General features: G+C 39.7%; 1 protein-coding gene across 1 annotated transcript in view; it reads left to right on the forward strand.

Moving 5' to 3' along the window:
- kcnn1a (potassium intermediate/small conductance calcium-activated channel, subfamily N, member 1a) overlaps positions 1-20902 on the forward strand; it is a 47276-nt gene extending 26374 nt beyond the window's left edge. The window contains exons 5-9 of the mRNA XM_046052726.1: positions 10547-10688; positions 11444-11554; positions 12488-12615; positions 15232-15301; positions 16656-20902. Coding sequence (XP_045908682.1) covers positions 10547-10688; positions 11444-11554; positions 12488-12615; positions 15232-15301; positions 16656-16961 — 757 coding nt within the window. The 3' untranslated portion in view covers positions 16962-20902. The remainder of the gene's footprint in view (positions 1-10546; positions 10689-11443; positions 11555-12487; positions 12616-15231; positions 15302-16655) is intronic.
- The last annotated feature ends 1507 nt before the right edge of the window (positions 20903-22409 follow it).

A 22409-nucleotide genomic window follows, 5' to 3' on the forward strand; every position in this document is an offset into this window, starting at 1 on the left:
CTGCTAGAGGGCAATTTGTCTTTTCTAATTTTTGTCTCTCCCTCTCCTTATGCAATTGTTATAGATCCATATTGCACAAAAAGTATTTTTAGCAGCAACTCCAAAAGATTTGTCGAGGAGCAAAAGCCTTTCTGTTCTTTGTGTTCTCACATTACCATCCCATTATGTGTCTCCCTTCACACAAAATTTATTGAACAGTGTTGTAATGGTTTTCCACAGATTTCTGTTGCTTCTACCCCAAGGATTTTGTTCTAGAGGTGAAGACAGTTTGTCTCCTGTAGCCAAAAAGAAGGTCTGAGTATGCATGGAGAGGACAAATGTCAAGTTACTTGTGTACTTGTTAATGTCATTTTGGTCTGGGGTGTGTCTTGCTGTCTAGCATAATATGATTTTGATCGGTAACTATGACTAGTGTTACGCAGTTCAACGCTAGGCAGGTAAATTAGTGCATTGCTTCCCATTGTTGCACAGCACATTGTTTTTTAAACTGAGACACTTTGGAAAGAGGACTATGTTTTGGGTTGAATGCAGCGTCTCCAGTTTTTGTTTATGCCCATGAACTGAATGTCCTCATTCCCCTTAGTCCCCTCCTCTGGTAAACATTGAAACAGCATGCAAGTTTTCATGTTTACTTATCAATCTCATCATTTCAATAAAAAAATTTTAAAAAAGGAGAAAAAGAGGCGCTTGTTTTCCAAAGTGCTGTGTGTGACTTTTGTATCTTCTGGTAAATGCGTCGTTATACTGTCACATTGACCACGCTCCTGAGCCAGTCAAAGGCAGTACGGTGTGAGATTGGACGAGCACGGAGTCTACCTGGAAAATGCCTATTGGGGGGAATGAAAGACGCACAACCAGAGGGACAGAGAGGGATGGAGGGGTGGAGGGAGGGTGGAGTTGTGAGGAATGCTAATGTTACAGTAGATGGACTTAAAGCTGGTCACTGGCCCCCTCTCCCTTTTTTCTTGATACAGCCCATCTTCAGAGCTAACCGACCCCATCTAAGCTCCTTAACTAAGCTGTTTGGGCTTCTCCCTCACTACCACGAGGCTCCCTCCCTCCCTCTCTTACTCTTGACTGATCCTTTGCAGATCTCCTACTGTACCCATCTTACGTGGCATGCTTTGCAGTTTTTCCTCATCCCTCCCCACTACTGATTCCCTGCCCCTTTGCCTTCCCTTATCCATAACAAGCAGGCCTAATCTCTCAGTTACACACTAGCATGCATGCCTTGCCTTCCTCCCTGGTTGCTCGCTCCTTTTTCTCTTTAACTGTTATCTAATTCTCTTCCTCTCCTGTTCTAACTCTGTTATCTGAAACAAAACGCTCTATTTTGAGGCGATGTGAGACTGCCGTTTCTCACCTCCCTTTCTCCGGTGAGGACCCGTAGGCTACATGAAGCTCTTGGAAAGTTTAGCTGACTTTCCTTCAGAGCACAGCGCTGGATTATCGGGCTTGAGTTACTAGTCAGCTACACCTACACCCAAGGTCTGACATCCAGATTGTGTCATCACTTAGCCACAAGACACAAACAGTTTCAGCCAAGAACAGACTGTCCGAATGTCTAACCAGAGAAACACACACCTGTGCAACTTGAACTTTGTCACACCAACCACAGGTTTACATAAAACATTCAGATATATTTTACAACTTTACAGAATACAGAAGAATGCTGTTCCTTTGTTTTTCATTAGATTTAAATTACAGCGAAATGCCTCCTTATCCTCCTGGCTAAACATATGATGACAACTCTGAAAATTTTACATTATTTCAAAGCATTGCTGTCCACAAATCCTGGCATATATCTGACATTAAACAGCAAACTGACACACCTCATTGAAAAACAATGTTGTTGTCCAATAATGTTGGAGCAATGCGCCTAACAATGAAGATCACAAAGTGATCTGTTTATATTGTTTGCTATGCATTGTCAATCTAAGTGTCTAATACACATTTCCCCTAGTTAGAATCCTTCAAGATTATCTTTAAAATGAGCATCTCTTCCACAAAGACAGATGGATTTTATGCAAATTGTTGCACCCTCAAGGACAGGTGGATTCTCTATGGTTTGATGACTTGATCTGATACCGTGTTTTTAATGCACGCTCTGCAGGCATAGTATCGATTGCAGCCTATGGCAAAGTCGTATACAGAACCCGCAAAGCATGTTTGCATAACAGAGAATGTGAAAGTTATAATCACCAAAGATATGATCTGCACTGAAGATCATAAGACGAACCACTGCTGTTCTTTGTTCAAAGACAGGTAGCAGCAGCTTAAAGTAAAAAGTTCCTTAAGAAGTTACTGACATATTTTTTTTTACTTTGGGACATGACACCACATCCAGTTTCAGACACAATTACTTTTTTTCTGTAGGGTTGTTTAATCTATTGAAGGTATACAATTAGAAGAAATTAGTATTCTGAAAGAAAAAATAGCACTGGTGTTTTCTACCTGTTTAAGAGAATCAAAACTCTTATTTAGCTGCTGTCCTTAATGTACAGTATATGAAGTCCTCTCAGGCACTTGGGTCTGCTCTTAGAAGGAGATCAGTTTCCTGTGAACTACTCTGATTTTGGAGAATCAGTTAGCTCTACTGACTCCTCCTATCAATGTCTCACTGATTTCTTTTCATGTGAGATTTGAGCTATGACAGAGAGGAAAACATGTGCCTTTGTATTGTTGCATATATTGGCAAAACCAAAAGTATCTTTAAGCATTTGGTGTCACTTCCACAGCTTGTAATCTATATCTAAATCTAATATGCATTAATATTAGAGCTACAATAAAGCTTTAATGGGGCCCAAAATGCACTGACTAGATACAGCGCTAGGCAAACACTGTGGTAATTCCCAAGCTGAAGCTCAAGTCAACCCAGAAATAACACTAAACGTGTCGATCCCATTTAACAAAACACACTCCTGTCATTGCTGGGTAATGTAATAATATCAAAGTTGTTCCACTTTACAAAGTAACCCCCTCCCCCCACTGACAGTATCCGTGACTTTTTGGTTATGTTAATATATATAAGCTGACAAGCTCCTAAATGTCCCAGAATGTGCTGGCAGGTTGAGGAGGGTGGAGGCACCCCCTCTAACAAAAGTTATTGTGTTAAATTGTGTTTAATGTTAAAAAACACAGTCAAATAACATGTAATAAGGGAAGGTGGGGTATATGATTCTAATCCAATACACATATTTTTGTCAATTTCAGCAAAGATCGCCTCACGGTCTGCTAGCTGTCTGTTCAGGGTGATCATTTGGTTTGCAGGGTCCTTTGAGCATGTGTGTCTCTCATTATAAATTAACATAGTAAGAGATTGGTGTGGGCTAACTTTACAGTTCAAATTGCAAAAGAACTTAAGGGAGATGGACGTTTCAAATGCAGCTTGAATGGTATCTGATCAGCCACTGTGAGAAACTATCTTGCCTGCAAAGTTGAGGGTGTAGGTTAGAGTCTAACACCAGTAAGCTGCATAAGTTGTAGCTATATTGACCCATGGAAATATACATTGAACATCTGACCTAGGGAAAACACATTGCTGAGAACCATTTGAAAGGTTTCCTCATTGTGTCGGAAACATAAATTTGCCCCTGTCCATTCAATGAGTGTGCTGGTGTTTGTACACAGTTCTGGCTCTGTAAATGGAGAAACAAACATTTGTGTGTCAGGTAATGTTAAATGACTTGCCCACGGACACTCAGCTTACTTTCTAGTTTGCCAAGACATGCTGTTGTTGTGATGTTAGCTATAGCAGTAGGAGAGTTGTGAGTATTACTGTCTGGAGCTGGTGTGCTGGCTCTGGGACCATCTCATCTTCTCTACGTGTTAGCGCCGAAGCATCACAACTTATCTAACTTTGGTTACATTACTTGCTGTGTCCTCATTTGCTCTGTATCATGTAGATGCATATGTCATGGTATTGGATTTCTGCAGAATCGCATACCCCACCTATAATAGACAAAAGATAGTCTTAGTAGACTTACTTTGGTAGTCATGACCACTAGTTGTTACCTTTCTGATCCATGTTTAGACTTATTAAGATAGTTATACTGTATTTCTTTCTTAACAAAATTTGAGAAAAAAAAATAAAACTCTGGCTCTAGCTCTGGCATTGACATTCATGCCAATAAAGCACACTGACCTGAACTCAACTAAAACTAAACTGATGCTATAAAACTTTCTTATACGCCTAACAAGTTATATACTCCTAACATGTTATCAATCAGTGTTAGAATCAAACAGCTGATAAAGAATCAGACAAGGTAATAAGAGCTGACAAAGTCCTTTCATTACTCCTCTCTACTCTTAAATGTGTTTTGTCAGATATAGAATGAGTTTCTCTTAAGAAAGTTAATGTGTCTCATAGCAGCAATCAAGCGCCAAAGTGCTGGAAATTGATATAAGAGAACTAAAACGTCTTGAAACCTTTTTGGGCAGGCATTTTGTGGGACACCTGAATGTGGGTAAGGATTAGTAAAACAGTCGGCAATCTCAAGGGTTTTAATGAGCATGTGCTACCTTAAAGAAGTACAGCAAAATAAGTATTTTGCATTGGGAAGACTGGGAACATGAAAGAAAATGCTTAGGTGTACTTAGTTGGCAGTGAAGGTGAAGTGGTGGTGTTTCAAAGCTCGTCTGTGTCCCCTAAAGTTTGGATACCCAGAGTTTGCAGCAAGTAAACTTAAAAACTACTGGGTATAAGATGGAATCCCTTAAGCATATTATTACATTATTATTTCTGGGAGCAAAATACAATTTTTTAAAATTACATGGGGACTGTTGTGAACTCCAGCTTGAGCATAGCTAGTTTGCTAACAGGCTCCACAGAGACTGGGATACGAGAACTCACTGTTTTTTTTTGTAAGGAATCATTATTCAGTGAAACATCTGTAATAGGACACTCGCTATATGATAACCCCACAGACATAACCACATTCCCAGCACTAAAACATTAAGATTTAGGGCTTCATGAACAGAGCGTCCTGTCTGGTGGCGTTGTAGACTAAAAAGGTCAAAAAAGGCTTTTCTGACAAGAAATTGACTGAAGAGCTCAGAGTAAATAGGAGAGTTTGCGAGGGTTTACGTCTTTGACTTCCTTATTTGTAATAGGGTGACTTGCAGAAAATGTCACTAGTTATACCAGTGTAGTGGACTCTCTGGAAGTTCTTATGCAGCATCTTTAAAATGGATAAGATTCAGATACACACATACTTGATAATTTCTGGCAACGGAGGCCTGAAGCCTGCCTCTCTGCAGAATCTGCAAGTCAGCAAACTCAAGCAACTCTTTACTTTTGGATTCACACCCTAGTTGGTTGACACCAATATATTATGTATAGTTTATTATTAAAGCGCAGTCATATTGCCATTGGTGCAACCAAATATTTACATTCCCTTCAACACTTATACAGTAGGTGAACCAGGCAGTAATGTCATGCAACAAAGGCCCATTAAATCACTTAATCAAAAGCTGATGTCCGGTTTCTTCAGCAGCGCAAGCCTCTCTTTTGTTTATATTTTATGTTATTTGGCTAAAGTACAATTATAACACACCTTGTGAGACCGCCACTCCTCCATGTTTGATTATCAGATGAAGGGTCATTGTGACATTGAGCACCTCAACTGGTCAAGTGTGTTTAGGAATTCATTGACCAGTTAAACTCAGGCACAAAGCCAAGAGATGAAGATGGCTGCAGATACTACTTTCTGTCCTCTTCATATATACAGTATGTGTGAACTGAATTGAATGGAACACAAAAGTGTAATGAGAGCTCATGTAGAGTACAATGAAAATCGTTCTTACAGTTAAGTACAGATGTATGGCAAACATAGGGTGTGACTATACATATTTTGTTTAAAGTAGGAATTTCTCCCTCCATCTCCTCCTTTTGTAGCTTTATGTAACCTTCCAAGAAGTGTATATGAAATATGAAAGATGCAGTATAAATTGTTACAAGACAAAAAAGAAGCATATACAGCCATTTTAACTGCTCTGTGAGGCTGTACTTTGGCACAGCGGTGCTCAACATGCTCACAATGGTGATGCTGACATGTTGCTGTTTAGATGGTATAATGTTTACCATGCTCACTATCTTAGTTTAATGTGTTAGCATGCTAACATTTACTAATTAGCAATAAGCTGAGGCTGATGGAAATGTCATTAGTTTTGCAGTTATTTAGTAATAAACCATATGATAAAAGCATTGGAAATTTTGTTCTGATGGTGGGGCTAGATGAAAAGTTAAGGCATCACCAAAGTGGCTCATGGTCGCGCTAGAGGAAAAGTCAGTGTGTCACCAAAATCATTAGACTTCAGGCTCTGGGGAAAACAAATGTCCAAAATTCATGACATTCCATCCAATAGCTGTTGATATTTCCGTCTGGACCAAAGTGGTGGATAGAACGAAAGGCAGACTGATATTGTCATCACTAATGCCAGCATGACTAAAAAATCACTTTGACTCCATTTAGATTAAAATCTAAGTTTTAGGTGTTGTAATTCTGGTATATCGATTTTATCTTGTGTTCTTTAATTAAAACATAATAGATATTTTCATTAAAATAACTTCTATTGGCCCTGCAATGGACTGGCGATCTGTCCAGGGTGTACCCCACCTTTCCCCCAATGTCAGCTGGGATTGGTTCCAGCCCCCCCGCAACCCTGTATGCAGGATAAGCGGTTGACGATGGATGGATGGATAACTTCTATTGACTCAGTTCAACATAACTGTAATTGAATTGTTTTTTTGTTTGTTTTTTACTTGGAAACATAAAATGTACATATAAAACTGCTACAGTCCACTTGGAGGGTACTACTACTTGCTTGCTTGCTTTCCATAGTGGCTGCGCTGTAAAAAACACTTTTAGGTTTGCAGTTTTTAATTAGGTCATCATCACTTTGAGTTTAATCTGCTCATGTTTACTGCAACTAACACACTCCCGGAGGAGCATCCCAACATATTTGTCCCCAAGTCATCTTTGCCAGTGCTCAAATTCATTTATATCAACAAGACTTGCACTCGCTGAAACATTCTTTAAATTTGTTTTTGTTGACATGAGACCAAAATGCAGGAAGAAGAGGGGAAGTGATGTTATTGTGAATGTTTTGAATGTGGAGGAAATCATTTGCTTCGCAGTAACAGTTGACCAGTAGAGGGAAGTAGAAATGTATATTTTTGTGTTGCATGTATTAAGAGACTCTTTCTATATTCTCTTCTTTGGAAGTAGTGCATCGTCATCCTTATGTTGAAGCAGTGTGTCATGGCGGTTTCACGGATTTATATATGTAAGGGTGATTCACTCCAAAAGATAATACCCCTTTAAAAATACACCTTTAAAGTTATTGCTCAAAAGAATGTGACTCTTTTCACTGAAAGGCATTGAGATTGAAGCTTGTTATGTTACTTTTTATAGTACTGCATGTACTTGCAGTTCCCTTTGTTCTTAAATTAGAAATATTTTATGTAGTGTTTTTTTTTTTGTCAAACATTTCAAATATTCCTGATAGTTTCTGTTTGTCTGTGTGCGTGCGTGTGTATGTGTTGGCAGAGGGAAGTGTGTGGCTTCTTCAACATTTGATCCATCATTACGATTATGTTTGTTTAGAGGTTGTGTTGTCAACTTTGGCCGCCGTATTTTTACCCGTCGTATCATTAGCTAATCTACACTTGATGGCAGTTAAAATATGAAATTCATTGGAATCAATCATTAGTGCACATAAACAGAAAAAATCCTAGTGTTGGTTTTACATTTCTATAATGGACAGGGCCTAGGACAAGTTGATGCATTGGTGATATGTTGAGCGATCGATGAAGAAGCAAACTCATAGAGGTTATTGTTACCTATTATTGTTGACCTGTTTTGTTGCTGATTGAGCTGTAGAGATGTTACCTTATTTGTCCTAAGTTCTGTGAATCATTCTCTACTCCCTCCTCTAACCCACCGCAGACGCAAAGTTTCAGAGCTCATTTAGGTGTGAATTACAGGATTATTGTATGTACACTATTGGATAAATAACATCAGCTCTGAAATATTTGAGTAAATGATTTCAGGATAATGCTTCCACTGCAGAGTGTCTGTCAGGGAGGATTTAACAGTGGGGGATAAAACTGTCTGCTTTAGACGTACCTCTTGTCCTGGAATAGGTTGAAAGTGGTGCCAGCTCTTCTCCATGCTATTCCAAAACTCGACACAGTATATTGAGAGCCTTAAAATGCTATTGATTAGCTCACCATTCAGCCTCTGTCTCTATTCCCACAATGCTGTCTTCTGCTCTTTTTTACAGAGCAGAGAATTATTAAAATATGTGCTTTGAAAATATATTGCCACATTCATCATTAGAAAAAAAACAGATAATAAAACAGGAAGCATTCTCTAAAAAACTTTTTTAAAAAACGACGCTTTCTGCATTTTGTCAAGCATATTTATGGGGTGTATTTACAACAGAGAGAAGGCCACTATAATATGCTGTAATACATTGTTCGCTGTGCCAAAAGGTGCAGCACATTTCTGCCTGCCTTGAAGATGTGACTCACTCTCTGCACGCCTTGATGACAAGATGAATGAAATTAACATACTAGTCACTTGTAATTACAATATTTAGCCAGCTGATCAAGTTTAGCCCCCTGGCAGCTATCAAATGGCAGCTGGTGAAGTGTTGGGATGCAGGTAAAAGAGACAGGGGTGTCAAATTCAATGAGCTTCTTCCTTTGTTACCCACTCCTACCCCACTGTTTACAAATGAAACAAAGCCTGTCCGAGAAGACGCACAGTCCCCTTCCACCTGATAATACTGCAGTATTTGTCAGAGGTTCTCATCGCTCCTCTGCTCTCAATATACTGGCTTTGAAGCATGCAGGATGCAGACATCTTTTTTATTCCTGCATGGTATTGTACAGACTGCTTCTCTGCATGTCATTTAAGAAGCTTGAATCCCACAGACCGCACACTTTTTTGTCATTCTGAAGGGGGGAAAAGTGCTCATATTTTTTTTCTCCTCCTGACTTGGAGCATGAATAGAAACTTGAGAGTGGGAGTTTTAAGAACTGCAGAAGGCATGATTAGTTAATTTATGATATTTGATAACAATGAACTGTCTTGGAGGAGAAGGAGCAGCGGACATTTCTACAAAACCAACTGAGTGTATTTTTTTTTGCCTTCACGTGGAAAGGAAAGTTTAAGGAATTCATTGCCTGGCCCCAAGTGGTCCAATCTGTACTTGTCCACTAATTAGAGGTGATTGTTCCGGCCGTTGTGAGTCCACATGCTGGGTCACTGCTGGATAGTTCGAAATCGTTAGCAATTCATGATTGGGTCATTCAGAATCCCCTTTAGAAAAGCTTAAACTAAATCCCAAGAAATTAGACTCCATCTACGTTGTCTTGTCAGAAGGATGTTAGCAAGATGTTGTCTCAAAGTGTTTAATGAATATTTGATTTTACTCCAAAATTAAATCTTATCTGATCTCCTCCTAGACAGCCCATTGGGAATAATGAGATGAGTTGAATGAGGGTGGGTGTATAAGGCAGATTTGCCTCTGTGATGGACTTTTGTCTTGCTGCAAAAGGTATGGGAATGTCATCATCAATCCAGCTTTGTACAGTGTGTTTTTTTATAGAACTATCATTGCATACACACTGTGGCCCTTTGGACTGACAATTCAAGCATGGCTGTCAGCTATTTTCAGCAAACAACATGTTTGAAGTGATGATTTGCATTGCCAAACCTTTTTTGGGGCAGAGTAAACTCTATGGAGGAAGATCTGCAGCAAACTGTGACCAATAAGCCAATTGTTAGTTTGATTTACTGCAGCAGTATATGCATTTTTGGATGCGCTGACATTACATTTCTTGGTTGTCATATTTAAAGCAAGTTTGACCTGCGGTACTCTTGATCCGGTCACTTACAGCGACATGGCCTGTCTCTTTGCCATTTGAAACATGTCTAAAATTGTCATTTCTATGCTAATGTGTGACAAGAGTAAGTGATTTAGCGTACACCCATTTTTTGAATGCCCCCTCATATCATTCCTCTAACCAAATGTTTAATTTTTATGTTGACAGACACTAAACATGAAACACATGTTCAGTGGCTTTGTTCTCTCGGTTTAAAATGATTCCATCAATTTCTTTGAAAAATGGACACTATTTGCTTTTTTCTGCCTTCATGTCAGTTTAAGTTTCCTCCCCATTAAACATGTTTCTCCATTAAACTGTCTCAGATAGAAAAGACTTAAAGAAGGATAGAAAATAATTATAGTGTCTCTCGCAAATCCATTGAAAATACCTTCATTTTTGTTACTCAGAATGAACCAATGCATTTTTTTAGACTCTCTGCCAAACTGGCTTTACAAAATTGGTGTAACACCTTGCACCATGATTTTTTCCTCCTCCTCCTCGATCTTCACCACCTCCACCTCCTCCACGCACCACCCCTGTTTGGTTCATACAGCACCACGTCATTCTCCAGCATGCTCGAGTTCAAGAAATTGCGTGCAGTTTTACTGACTGTGTCTATCCCACTTCTGCTTATCTTCGTCACTTCAGGTATCATGACAAACAGGAAGTGACCAGTAACTTCCTGGGAGCCATGTGGCTCATCTCGATTACCTTCCTCTCGATTGGCTACGGGGACATGGTACCACACACGTACTGTGGGAAAGGCGTGTGTCTGCTTACAGGGATTATGGTGGGTTCCTTTTTTCTTCACTCAGATAAATACATAACATTCTCACAGGACAACTCTGACGGGAACAGTTATAAAACTAAACCTCAGCTCTCTCTACTCTCGCTGCCAGCTACACTCTAACCATGATGAACTGCAAAAAGAAACACAACTTTGAGCTAACTTTATGTATTTTTTGTACTTGTGTAACTTTTATTGAGTTGCCAAATATGTGAAGATTTTGAGCAATTTGTGATCAACAATCAATTAAAGCCTTTTACAGTGTATCTAAACTGAAATAATTTTATCATGAAATCACAAAAGTTCATGAGGTTTGAACTCACTTATATAAGTTGGCAGTTGTTACTATATTACTATATTCACCCACATATACATGCTTGGTTATTGGGTACAGTCCTCTCTTACCCATCATTTTTTACACATTGGTACATATACACATTGGCCTGCCTAACCTCTTTGAAACTTGAACACAGCTTGCTAGTTCTTGTGCTCTACTTAACCAGTAATTTATATATTTAAAAAACCTTTACAGTTTCACTATTCTATCAGCTGGTGCTTCAGTAAAGATTTAAGTGACTCCAAATGCAACTCACTGTTCCTAGTTAAATAACATCCAGGACACTCCATGACACTGTTTTGTTTATTTACTGGTTCTCATTGTTTTATTATTAATGTATTAGTATTAAAAGTTAACAAATTGCATTTTGGAACTTCACAGACAAAATGCTGCTTTTTTTTACCATGTCTTTGTACAATAGGGGGCTGGTTGCACTGCACTGGTGGTTGCAGTGGTAGCCAGGAAGCTGGAGCTTACCAAGGCTGAGAAGCATGTCCACAATTTCATGATGGACACACAACTCTGCAAACGAGTGAGTCACAGCATACTATTGCATCTTGAGTATAGGTGATCGTATAATACTGTTTTTTAAGAGTACCCGAATGTTTTGGTTTATAACCCCTGAAAACAGAATTTTGTTTACATATGACCCCTCAGGTTGGATATGGATTTGTGCTGTAAACGCCTTGATCAAAGGCTGTTAACTTAAATTCCAGATATGTATTTTTAATTGTTTTTAGATGCCTATAGAACTAGACTAAAATTAGATTATACAGGTATATTGGGGTCCACGCACCCAACACAGAGGCTTTAATAAGTCAATGTATCTAAACCCGTCCAGAGGTAAAACAACCCATTTAAAAGACAAAAGAAAAGAAAAGAAAGTTTGAGAAAATAAAAAAGAAAGCAATTTTGTTAGCAAAAATGTGTTTATTCTTCTCTCTTATCCCGCTAAATTTCTTGCAACTTTTTGGATTTATCTTGAGGTCCTCAACCTCAGTGTTAGAGACACTGGTTTGCAAGGGGTCCATATTTTACTTTCAGGGCAAATGTTGTTACCTTGTTACTAATCCAATTATCTTACATAGTCTTAAGTGTAAACTTGTAAACACATTTAGACACATTTAAATCTGTAGACACATTTCAAAGTTTTTAAACCCCCATCCACCTGCATAGCCTGGCAACTGGTTACTCCAGTAGTTGTTTTTTTGTTTATTTGTTTTAATTTTTTTATCCATCCCTGCAATTATTGTATTTAATTATTAATTGATTTGTATTGTATGTTAGCTTGTAACAAAGACACACTGTAGCTCTGGTTTTGAAAAGTGCTATTTAAATAAAGTTTACTTACTAACTTGCCACTAGTTCACCTTCCTTTGTAGTAAAATTTTTTCAGACAGTAATATTAACCATGGATGCCTGACTTTCAAATTTGATTCTTTCAATCTTCAATTGTGTCTCACAGGTAAAGAACACAGCTGCCAATGTACTCAGGGAAACATGGCTCATCTACAAACACACTAAGTTGGTCAAGAAGATTGATCATGCCAAGGTGCGGAAACACCAGCGCAAGTTTCTCCAAGCCATTCACCAGTAAGTCCTGCACTGCGTTGGTTTATGTGTCATCTAATGTGTAATGAAATGTTTGACAGAAATATGACAGAGTTGTTCAGCACCAGTCACCAAGGGGAAATCACTCAGCATGCCCAAAAACTAAAACTGCAGTATGTTACGTAATGTAGTAAAATATTTTGCCTGTATTATTAACAGTTGTGTTGCTAACAAGTTGATGAAATGCAGACGTAGCTGACAATATTTGGTAGTATCACCTCTAGCGTTACGTAGTGTTACAATGTCCTCTCCTAGAATACCATTTCCTTTGATTGTTATGCTCACACACATGTAAACTCTCACATACACACACACATACACAAGCACACACACTGCAATGTAGTTTAATGGTCCTTCCTATTCCCCTCCCTATCCCCCTCTCCCTCCGCCCCCTTTTACCCTGTGCTTACAGTGAGAAGTGTAATGGTTTCACTCGTTTCGTGAATGTTGTGGGTTTAAAACTCTGTACTGTGTTCTGTCTTTGTTTTGCTCTATCACTGCAGAGCTCAGAAGTAAGTTGAGTCTTCTATGTATCCTCTTCCTACTGTTTCCTCAACATCCTCCTCCTCCTCCTCTATCCATGTCTGCGTTTGACATGCATGAAAAAAAAAGCGTTTGTTACCAAAAAAAAAAGAAATGCTGGATGCTGAATCGTTTTTGATTTTTTTCTTTACTTCCGTGTTCCATTTACTTCCCTCTCCCTCCCATCCCCCTTGAATGGAATGAAACAACCAAAAAAAAAAGCATCAACATTTTGCCACCGGTGTCAATAGTGGAGGGTTGTCTGGAGAGAACGTGTGAAAGAAAAAGCATCTTGCGCAGAATGAGCTTGGAGCTTTGTTGGCCTGGCCAGCGGTTCATAATCATCTACGACTTACTGTATAATTTTGCCCATGATTAATATAGCTGCTGTAGAGGCTATATTAACCTGCATCAACAGAGCTCATCCTACACTCCTGATGGTTTTGTGATGACGTGAACACACACACACTGTAATGTACTGTAGTTCTAATGACGTTGAAATGTTTGCTGTTTTAATATACATTTAGGATTTTAAAATTAATTTGTTTTTTTCCTGTCACATATATAAGATCAAATGCCAAAGCTTGAACATGACATTGATGACATAGCACAAAACACATAGACACAAGACACGTAGGTTGTAGAATAAAATTGTAATCATAATGCGTTACACTAATAAGTAACACTTTGAACTTTTAGCCCCTATTCTTCGACAGCCATAAGGGATGACAAAGCCGAGCAAACAGACACATGCAAGTTGAAACGGGTTCCCACAGAGATAGTGCCGTAAGCGAGCAGTCTCACTCTGCTCTGATATACTGATTTGCACATGAATAAATGCCCTTGAATGTCATCCTGTCTCATAATTTGCCGAACAGGGAAATTCTTCCTCTCACACATCCAGAATGATGGCAGTGTGATGCCACCACTAACAATTACACATTACTGATGTCGGCGTTACCATTTCTTACAGTGGCATAATGTATTTGATTAGAGGTAAAGAGGCACAATGTTGAAAGCATCACAAAACATGTCTGATGTATCATTGCGCAAGTTATTTCAAATGTCTATGTTCAGCATTGTCATTAGACAGTTTATTTCTGGCAAGCTTCATCTTTTATCTGTGGCATTCACTCATACACACATCAACCCACGTACATATGCACAAACAAGCACGCGCACACACACACACAGACACACACACACAACTCACGTTTCATTGTGCACAATGTCACCCACAGTCACTGCACGCTTACTGAATGACCAGTGTGTATATATGAAGTCTTACCACTGAGCTGTGTGTAGCACTGACAAAGGGCATGTCATCTTTTTCCTTTTTTAACGTTTTACTTTTGGGTGGAAAGAGATGGGAATGTTTTGATTTCAAACATAGATTTTGGGGTTTTCTTGTATGGAAGCATATTGTGTTCTTGCTGGAAAAAACATCATGTTTTGTCACAGTAATGCCCCCCCTCCCCCCCCCTCCCCCATATTCAAAAACAAATTATTTTTGGGTTGTAGCAAGTAGTTTCTCATTGCAGTGAAAAATACTTTATGCAGTTAAAACGTGCTACTTAAAGCATTGTACCATTATGAGGAAAAGGTCTTATAACAAAAAAGACCCAGATAAAACATGATAAACATAGTCTTTATTTTTTCCTAAATGAGCGTGCTATGCTTCCGCAATTTTGCATGTTTTGGTTGGTATTGCGTTGACCAAGACCAGGAATGCTTTCATATATATATATATATATATGTATACATATACATATGTAAGGTACATATATTTACGATGCATGCAGGTTGTCTTCTCTCTTTTCAATGTCATCAGTGTGAGAGCACGCCTGATAAAAAATGTGTTGTTCCTCCTCCTCCTTCTTTCTTCCCTATTGGTCCTCTCTGCCCCTTCATAACCCCCAAACAACCTGTCTCTCTATGCTCCACTCCTGCAAACTGCCCTCTTCCCCTCTATTCCCTTATTCTGTCTGCCTCTCTTCTTCATCCCCTCCCCTTTCTCCCTTGTCTTCCTCCTCCTTCCCTCCTCTTCCTGTTCCCACCTTCCTGTGCCTCCACCAGACTGCGCAGTGTGAAGATGGAGCAGAGGAAACTCAATGATCAGGCCAACACCTTGGTGGACCTAGCGAAGGTAAGTGGAAATAATCAATATTTTCACATTAACTAGTGATCATATGACTTCTTGTATCTAAAAGGTGTTGCTTGTAATGAACACACCTGCACAGAATTATCACTAAAATATAATTCCCCATAGCTCTGCTGAGCTTTGTAGGGTCTTTACTATTTTGATTTATTCTAACCGCTCTCATTAGCAGCATAACCTTCCCATCACCAAATGACACACAATGTTCAATGTAGATTAACTGCAACATTCTTAGTAGTTGTAGTTAGTAGTCAGAAGTATCCCCGAAGCCTGCTGTCAAATCACACTCAACACAGACAGAATTCCTGTTTCCGGGTAACATCATATGGCAGTGTAAGAGTTTGAGGAAACCTGAACCTAACCATGCACTGTCAACACAGTAAGAGGAGGAATGCAGTCATGCCTCTGTAGCTTAACTGTCCTACTCTATAGACGTCAGCTGACCCTCCAAAGCGAAGCAGAGAGAGGGTTCAAAGGGAAGTACATGACTGCAGCCTTATTTGATGTGGATGGCATTTGCACTACAGTGTGTATTTTAAAAGGTTCTAAGGCCAACTCCTTTAATGTGTGTTTACTTGCCCTTACTCTGTTCAGATCCATCTGTGTACACCCTACAGTAGTTCAACTGCTCAATGTCTCTTTTTTAAGCCCCTAGGAGAAGTAACCCTTTGATTTTTGGCTTACACATGAAGGTCTAAAAAATGCCTTAAATGGGTATAAAGTTTTTTGTGAGCTCTACTCATAGACTGTGTCACATGAAAAGTACTTTCTCAAAATAAATGGAATATACTATTTATATTCTATAACATAAAATTGTCATAGTCTGAATACAAGAATTACATGCAGATACAACATACATTAACACTGGGCCCACTGCCCAACAATAGGTGTAATAATAATATGTATAATAATATAGACACTTTTTATTTTATTAATAAGTTGTGTCAGAAGTATACATAAAGCATGAAAGACCTTCTCTAGTTATAAATAGATCAGAGAAGCTGGTTGTGAAACTGTGGGTAGATAAAATCTATGCTGACTTTCTGAAAGTATACAGCTTCTCTTCACACTGCTTCCTGTCATTATTTCCTTCTCTTCAGACTGAGTAAGTCAGATTTAGACTGTCTAGTCATGTAATTCATGATGAACTATGACATGAACGTTTTTTCCTATGGCAACGTATACATACTGTGCCTTCTGTAAACTTCATGTATTGCCTCTCCTTGTGGATATTAAGTTGTAAAACAGATTTTTAATGTTTTTCCATCTTGTCTCTCCCTCCTTTGTCCCGCCCTCTTTTCTTGCACCTCCCCAAACACATTTATTTTCTCTCCTTCATTAGACCCAGAATGTGATGTATGACCTGGTGTCAGAGCTGCAGGAGCGCAGTGAGGAGCTGGACAAGCGCATCGGCACATTGGAGGACAAGCTGGACTCGGTGACGGGCAGCCTGCAGGCGCTGCCCTGCCTCATCTCCCAAGCCATAACCCAGCAGCAGCAGGACTTCCTGGACGGCTTTGTTCACCGCTTTCGACCCGCCTCACTAGCCTCAGAGCGCTCTGAACGCTCTGAGCGATCCTGGACTTCCACCGCCCGTAGGCGGCGCTCTCCCTCCACAGCACCACACACCTCCTCTGATAGCGGATAACCTTGACAAACCTTCTGCAATCACCATCGAGCCTCACCTTTCCCAAACTAACTCATCACCTCATTCTGTCCCATCCAAAGCCATCCCTGTAACCGCTGGCGAGTCCAACGTCTGGACTAATAATGAACCCATATCTTCACCCCGGCCTGATCCTTGCCCTTATTCTCGCTCTCCCTTCCACCCATTCCCTCTCCCTTTCCTCCCCACCCATCAAATCCAAAAACCAATTCCTCTGTGACTGAGCCTCTCAGCACAGGACTGGATCAGAGCTACTCCAAAAGAACAAAGAAAAGCAAACAGACTTAAATCAAGAAAAACACAAATGCATCTGAAAAAAGAAAAAGAGAAAAAAAATTAAAAATGACTGAAAAACCGAGATAAAGTAGAGATATGGTTTATGTTTTAGCCATTGTATGGCTGTTCAAGTTAGCTTTTTTGTAAAAGCCCTTGTATAGTTAAAAAATGACTGAGTTCAGGGTCGCTGGGGTGAGAGCTGGCTATCACACCGGAGAGTCCTTAACCAAGAGGGGGGAAGTTGGTCTGTGGAGCTGAGGGCCTTGGCTCACCTGCTGGCCCTCTGAGGCCATGGAGGACATCTGTCCACCCATCCGTCCGTCTATCTGTTTATACGGTGAGGAGAGCGAGACAAACCATTGGATTTCCCTTTCAAAAGACTAGTGTCATGGATTCTTTCCCATAGGTTAGAGTGAAAGCTTTAGAGGAGGCTATGATAGCTCTGACTTCAGGTCAGTGTTTGAAAGGGGGAGGAGAAACTGTCACACAAAAGAAGAGCAAAGGGGATACATATGGAATTACTACTGGGTAGGAAAAATTTACACAGTTGCCAACTTCAAGGTTTCAGCTTCCTTGTTCTTACCAAGGGAAAATGAGAGCGACTATCTTTTTTAGTTACATATTGACATGTGATTTTTCAGTGCCTGAATGTATAAATAGTAGAGGGTTATTTAATTACTAATTTCAGAGCTTTTTTACGATGTTAACAGTCTGAATACAGCATTGCATTCCTTTTTCAGATACATTCCTCTCCAAAACTTTAAAGAAAATGTCTTAATGTAATGCATAACATTGCCTCCATTACACAGCAACTCTAAATGTTTTGAAAACCTTTTTTCCCCCCTATTTCTACTAACACCATGAGAAATGAAAAAGTTCAGAGAGTAAGCGAAAGTGAGACAGACTGAGAGAATATTTGTGACTGTGTTTGTTAGAGAACATGTTCACTTTTAACTCAATGCTGCACAGTCATACACATAACAATGAAATATGTAGTAGTCTACCTTTCTCACCACTACCAATTAGAGCTTCCTGTGGTCTTCAGATAATGGCATGGCTTGAGGTCTGCTGGTATATACGGACCCACAGGCGCACATCATTGGTCGAACTAGGAAACCAACTCTGCCCCTTTGCATGGTTTAGTGCAAAAATAACAATGGAACACAATCTTCCGTGGATGGCTTGATGATTTAGATTTTAGTTTACTTTTGTTTGTTTGTTGCCTCTATTTCTTTTATCATTTTTTACTAAAAGTTCCCTTTTTTTACTAGGATACCTAGGGTTTGTAGAGTTGCAGAACCTAGAGAGTTGCAGTAATGTGATTCTGTAATGCATTCCCTGTTAAAAATATGAGATGAAGACAAAGTGCTAATACAAAAGAATCCTGAAAGGATACAAATAAAAGTGCTGAAGAAACTTTGATGAATTGGTCCCTCTGCAATTTTAAAAGAATAGCTCGTCATTTTGAGAAATACACTTAAGCACTTTCTAGCCAAGAGTTAGATACGAAGATTGATACCACATTCGTCTCTCTAGTGTAAATGTGAAGCGACTGCTACCAGACGGTTGGCTACCCTGAGCATAAAGACTGGTAGCACTGGGAATAGCTAGCCTGGCTCAGTCAGTCAGCGGATTGCAGAGCCAAGCTAGCTGTTTCCCCATTTTTTCATTATAACAAGATAAGCTTAGTGGCTGCTAGCGGTAGCTTTATATTTACCATACAGACAGGAGAGTGGTGTCAATCTTCTCATGTAACTCTCAGTAAGAAAGTGAATAAGTGCATTTCCCCAAATTGTCTATCATATGCTTTTCCTTTAACGTTACAGCATCAAGACCGTGTTTTGTCTTTCTAAAAGACACTGAAACACATTCACTATGATAAAAGGAGAAATTACAAAATTTTAAATATCAAAGGCATGGTATATAAAGCATCCTAAAGTTGTGCTGAGATTTTTTTTTATGTGAAGAGAAATCTTTAGGATTTTACAGTACATTTAAAAGGCAGATCAGGAAGTCAGCGGGTTAGCGGGCTAGCATGCTGTCCTAAAGTAGTTTGAATAGTTAGATAGTCCCGAAAGGATGTTAGTGCTAAAAATCATCTTTATGGCCCCTGAAGCTAACAAACAAATAGGATCATTATTATTTCCTGGATCTTAATTATTTCCAAGCTTCTTCAGGCTGAAGTCAAACCAAGTCAAACCCTTTGAGACAGCAATTCCACTCTTCCACTGGCTCTGCACTGGCCAGAGAGCACTTCATTTAAGAACATATTCAGTTTGCTACGAGTGGAACTTAATCAAGCATGAATATTAGCTTTTTTCCTTTCAACTTGAGTTGATGAAGCATGACTCTTTACTGCTCCCACCTCTCTTCACTTCTCTTACAGTGCTACACTCTACCCTTCCAGTATGAAGGGATCTATCATGCCATTACAGTCTCTGTTTCAATCAGTGTTATCCAATGAGTCAGGACAGCTAATGGAAGATTATCTGCTCGATTACGACCTCACCTGCCTGTTCGTATATCTAAGGTTTCCACCTCTTCATTACATCAGGTTTAGCCTCGCGCTTGCCATCTGTCATCATTAAGAACATCAGTCCCCCACACACAAAGAGGATTCCCAACTGGCCCGTAGCAAAGTCCTTTGAGTGGTTTGAATGTAAATAACAGATAGAAAGGAAGAAGCAGGGGAACTGACAGGTCATGTTCTATGTTGCACTCACTGTGTAATGATCATTTGCATTTACACAGATGCTGGAGTGTTTTCCCCAGAGAGATGTGAGGGTACGAGTGTTAAGGACAAGAGGGACAGAGTAGATTTTAAAAAAGGGGAAAGCTGAGAGCAATAGCTCATTTACTGACAGATGTCCGTTTTGGCCCAGGGGTGTTGTAAACAGCAAGAGTGGGTGTCCTGTAAATATGACCTCATTGTAGATGTCGCTAAGTAAACGGGACAAATGGTGAACCGCAGGAGTTTAGGTAACTGGGTGCAATGCACAATATGTTGCAAGTATGCAGTAGAAAAACAATATCTATAAAGGACATGATGGGTTTGAAACTCTGGTTAATTAAAGGTAACATTTCTATTGTTTTCACACTTTATTTCTGCTGATGGCGGTATGATCAGGTTCTGTTGTTTTTGACCCTGTTGTAAAGGTTTGTTTTCTTCAGTCCTCATACTTACTAACAAAGTCCTGCCAAAACACCATTCCAATATTTGATAGTGACACGATTTTCTCCACCAGACAATAAAAAATATGCAGTATTTTGTAGAAGTGAGGGACATTCATGACGTTATTCTGATGATGATAGATCAGTCAAAGTGATAAACGCATCCCAGAGTCTTTTATTATCCTGAAAAGTAGGCTTTCCTCCTAGAGCAGGAATCAGACCACACTTCTACTGAACAATAACAGTGAAAACCCCGAAAAAGTGAAGAAATGTAACCCAATCATTGTTCTGTGTACACTGCCACATGATGCATAATGTACGTAGTAGCACTGGAATAAATCAACTTTTAATGGATGGCAAATGGATTTAACATGTTCTCTGTACTGTTGGCTGTTCCTTCATTTTGCAGGTGAACTTTTGTCCTAGCAAGGAGAGACACCAAGGTCAAGATCATTAAAGACTATCTTCAGCTATGACCACAAATTCTCTTCCTCTTTTTTTGGCAGTTGTAGATGAACCTTTAATTTGAAATCAAATTGTGTTTCATTTTACATCAAGTCAAGAAAATAACTGTCCATACTCCTGCATGTCCTCCAGTCAGAAACTTTTTCACACAAGGTCTACCCCAAGGAAAAGGGAAATGGCAGCAGCCTAAAGTCACTTGTGGCACTCAAAGGTGGGTTGACACGTGTGTGGACAGATACAGACATCATGCTTCCTTTAAAACTGTGAGTCAGGGACATCCTAAAACGGGATTACAGGAGGATGTATTGACGAATCATAAACATTGCTCCAGAGGACACGCAGCTGCTGAGGAGCTGTTCCAAGGTGAACTATGGTCTGTCCACAACACACACACACAGCCATTAATGTTCAAATAACAAGCTACTATTCATGTCCACATGCACAAACAAGGCACAGCCTGGTTAATTACTGCCAAATCAGGAGGGACTTGGCAGCAGGCCGATATCCCACAAGAATGGCAGAGTCAGTCACCCTGTAGTTGTTGCGGTACAATCCCAAAGATATGCAGCAATGGAAAAGGAGGGCACAGCTCTTCTGTTCTTTATCCCTCCCATACAAGTGCAGCATAATTAAATGGAATATTGTTTTTATCATTTAATATGTGATAAAAATCTTTTGTGATTTCAAACACACACTAGTAGATCAGAATCTAGTTTCACAGTGCAAGCCCAATTGGAAAGGTGGTCAGTTATGCCCAGTTTAGCCACAGATACCCAGCTTAGTTTATGTCCTGAGCAGGTGAGCTTACCATTATTTCCTTCTTTAATGTCAGATAATTTATCCAGCTACTACTTGTTCTTGTGTTTAAATGTGAAAGACGAGAAAAAAGAATCAAATTACCAGAGATCTCCCCTAGAGGGTACTGAAGATCAGTCCACAGTAAGAAAAGGCAAGAGAAGGAAGCAGGTTGCAGAAGACTGAAGATGACTGGTTGTTGAGGATCATCCCAGAGTGTGAAAAGGTCCTTCGGGGACAGTTTGCAGCAGGCAGGGGAAGTCATTTATTTAATTTATTAGAGGCCCCACTTTTCTCCCTGCCTGCCCTGGGAGCTTATAGCTAGCAGCTGCATTAAGCTTAATGCCCTCCCTATCACTTTCAGCTAACGGGGTTTGGCATACACTTGGGGAAATCAGAGAAAATAGGAGTCTTGATCCTGTTTTTTGGCCTTTTTAATGCACAATGTTGTAGTGGTGGAGAGTGGGTGTCAAGGGCCTTTTCATTCTACCCAATGTTCTTTCTTGAGAGTCATTTTTTTTCAGCATCCTTTCTCTTTTTCTGTCTTTCTAGCTCTTTCTATCTGTGTGTCCTCCTCTGTTGCTCATTTCTCTCTCTTTGAGAGATCTGAGGCAGAATGAACAAATGAAAAATGATACAAATGAGGTTGTCTGTTGGACGCTGCCATGGCTTCCCTGCTTCATTTAGCTGTGAAGGAAAGAAAGAGTCGGAGTCCGCAAGTCA

The sequence above is a fragment of the Micropterus dolomieu genome, linkage group LG06 (assembly GCF_021292245.1).
Source record: "Micropterus dolomieu isolate WLL.071019.BEF.003 ecotype Adirondacks linkage group LG06, ASM2129224v1, whole genome shotgun sequence".
NCBI classification, from domain to species: Eukaryota; Metazoa; Chordata; class Actinopteri; order Centrarchiformes; family Centrarchidae; genus Micropterus; species Micropterus dolomieu.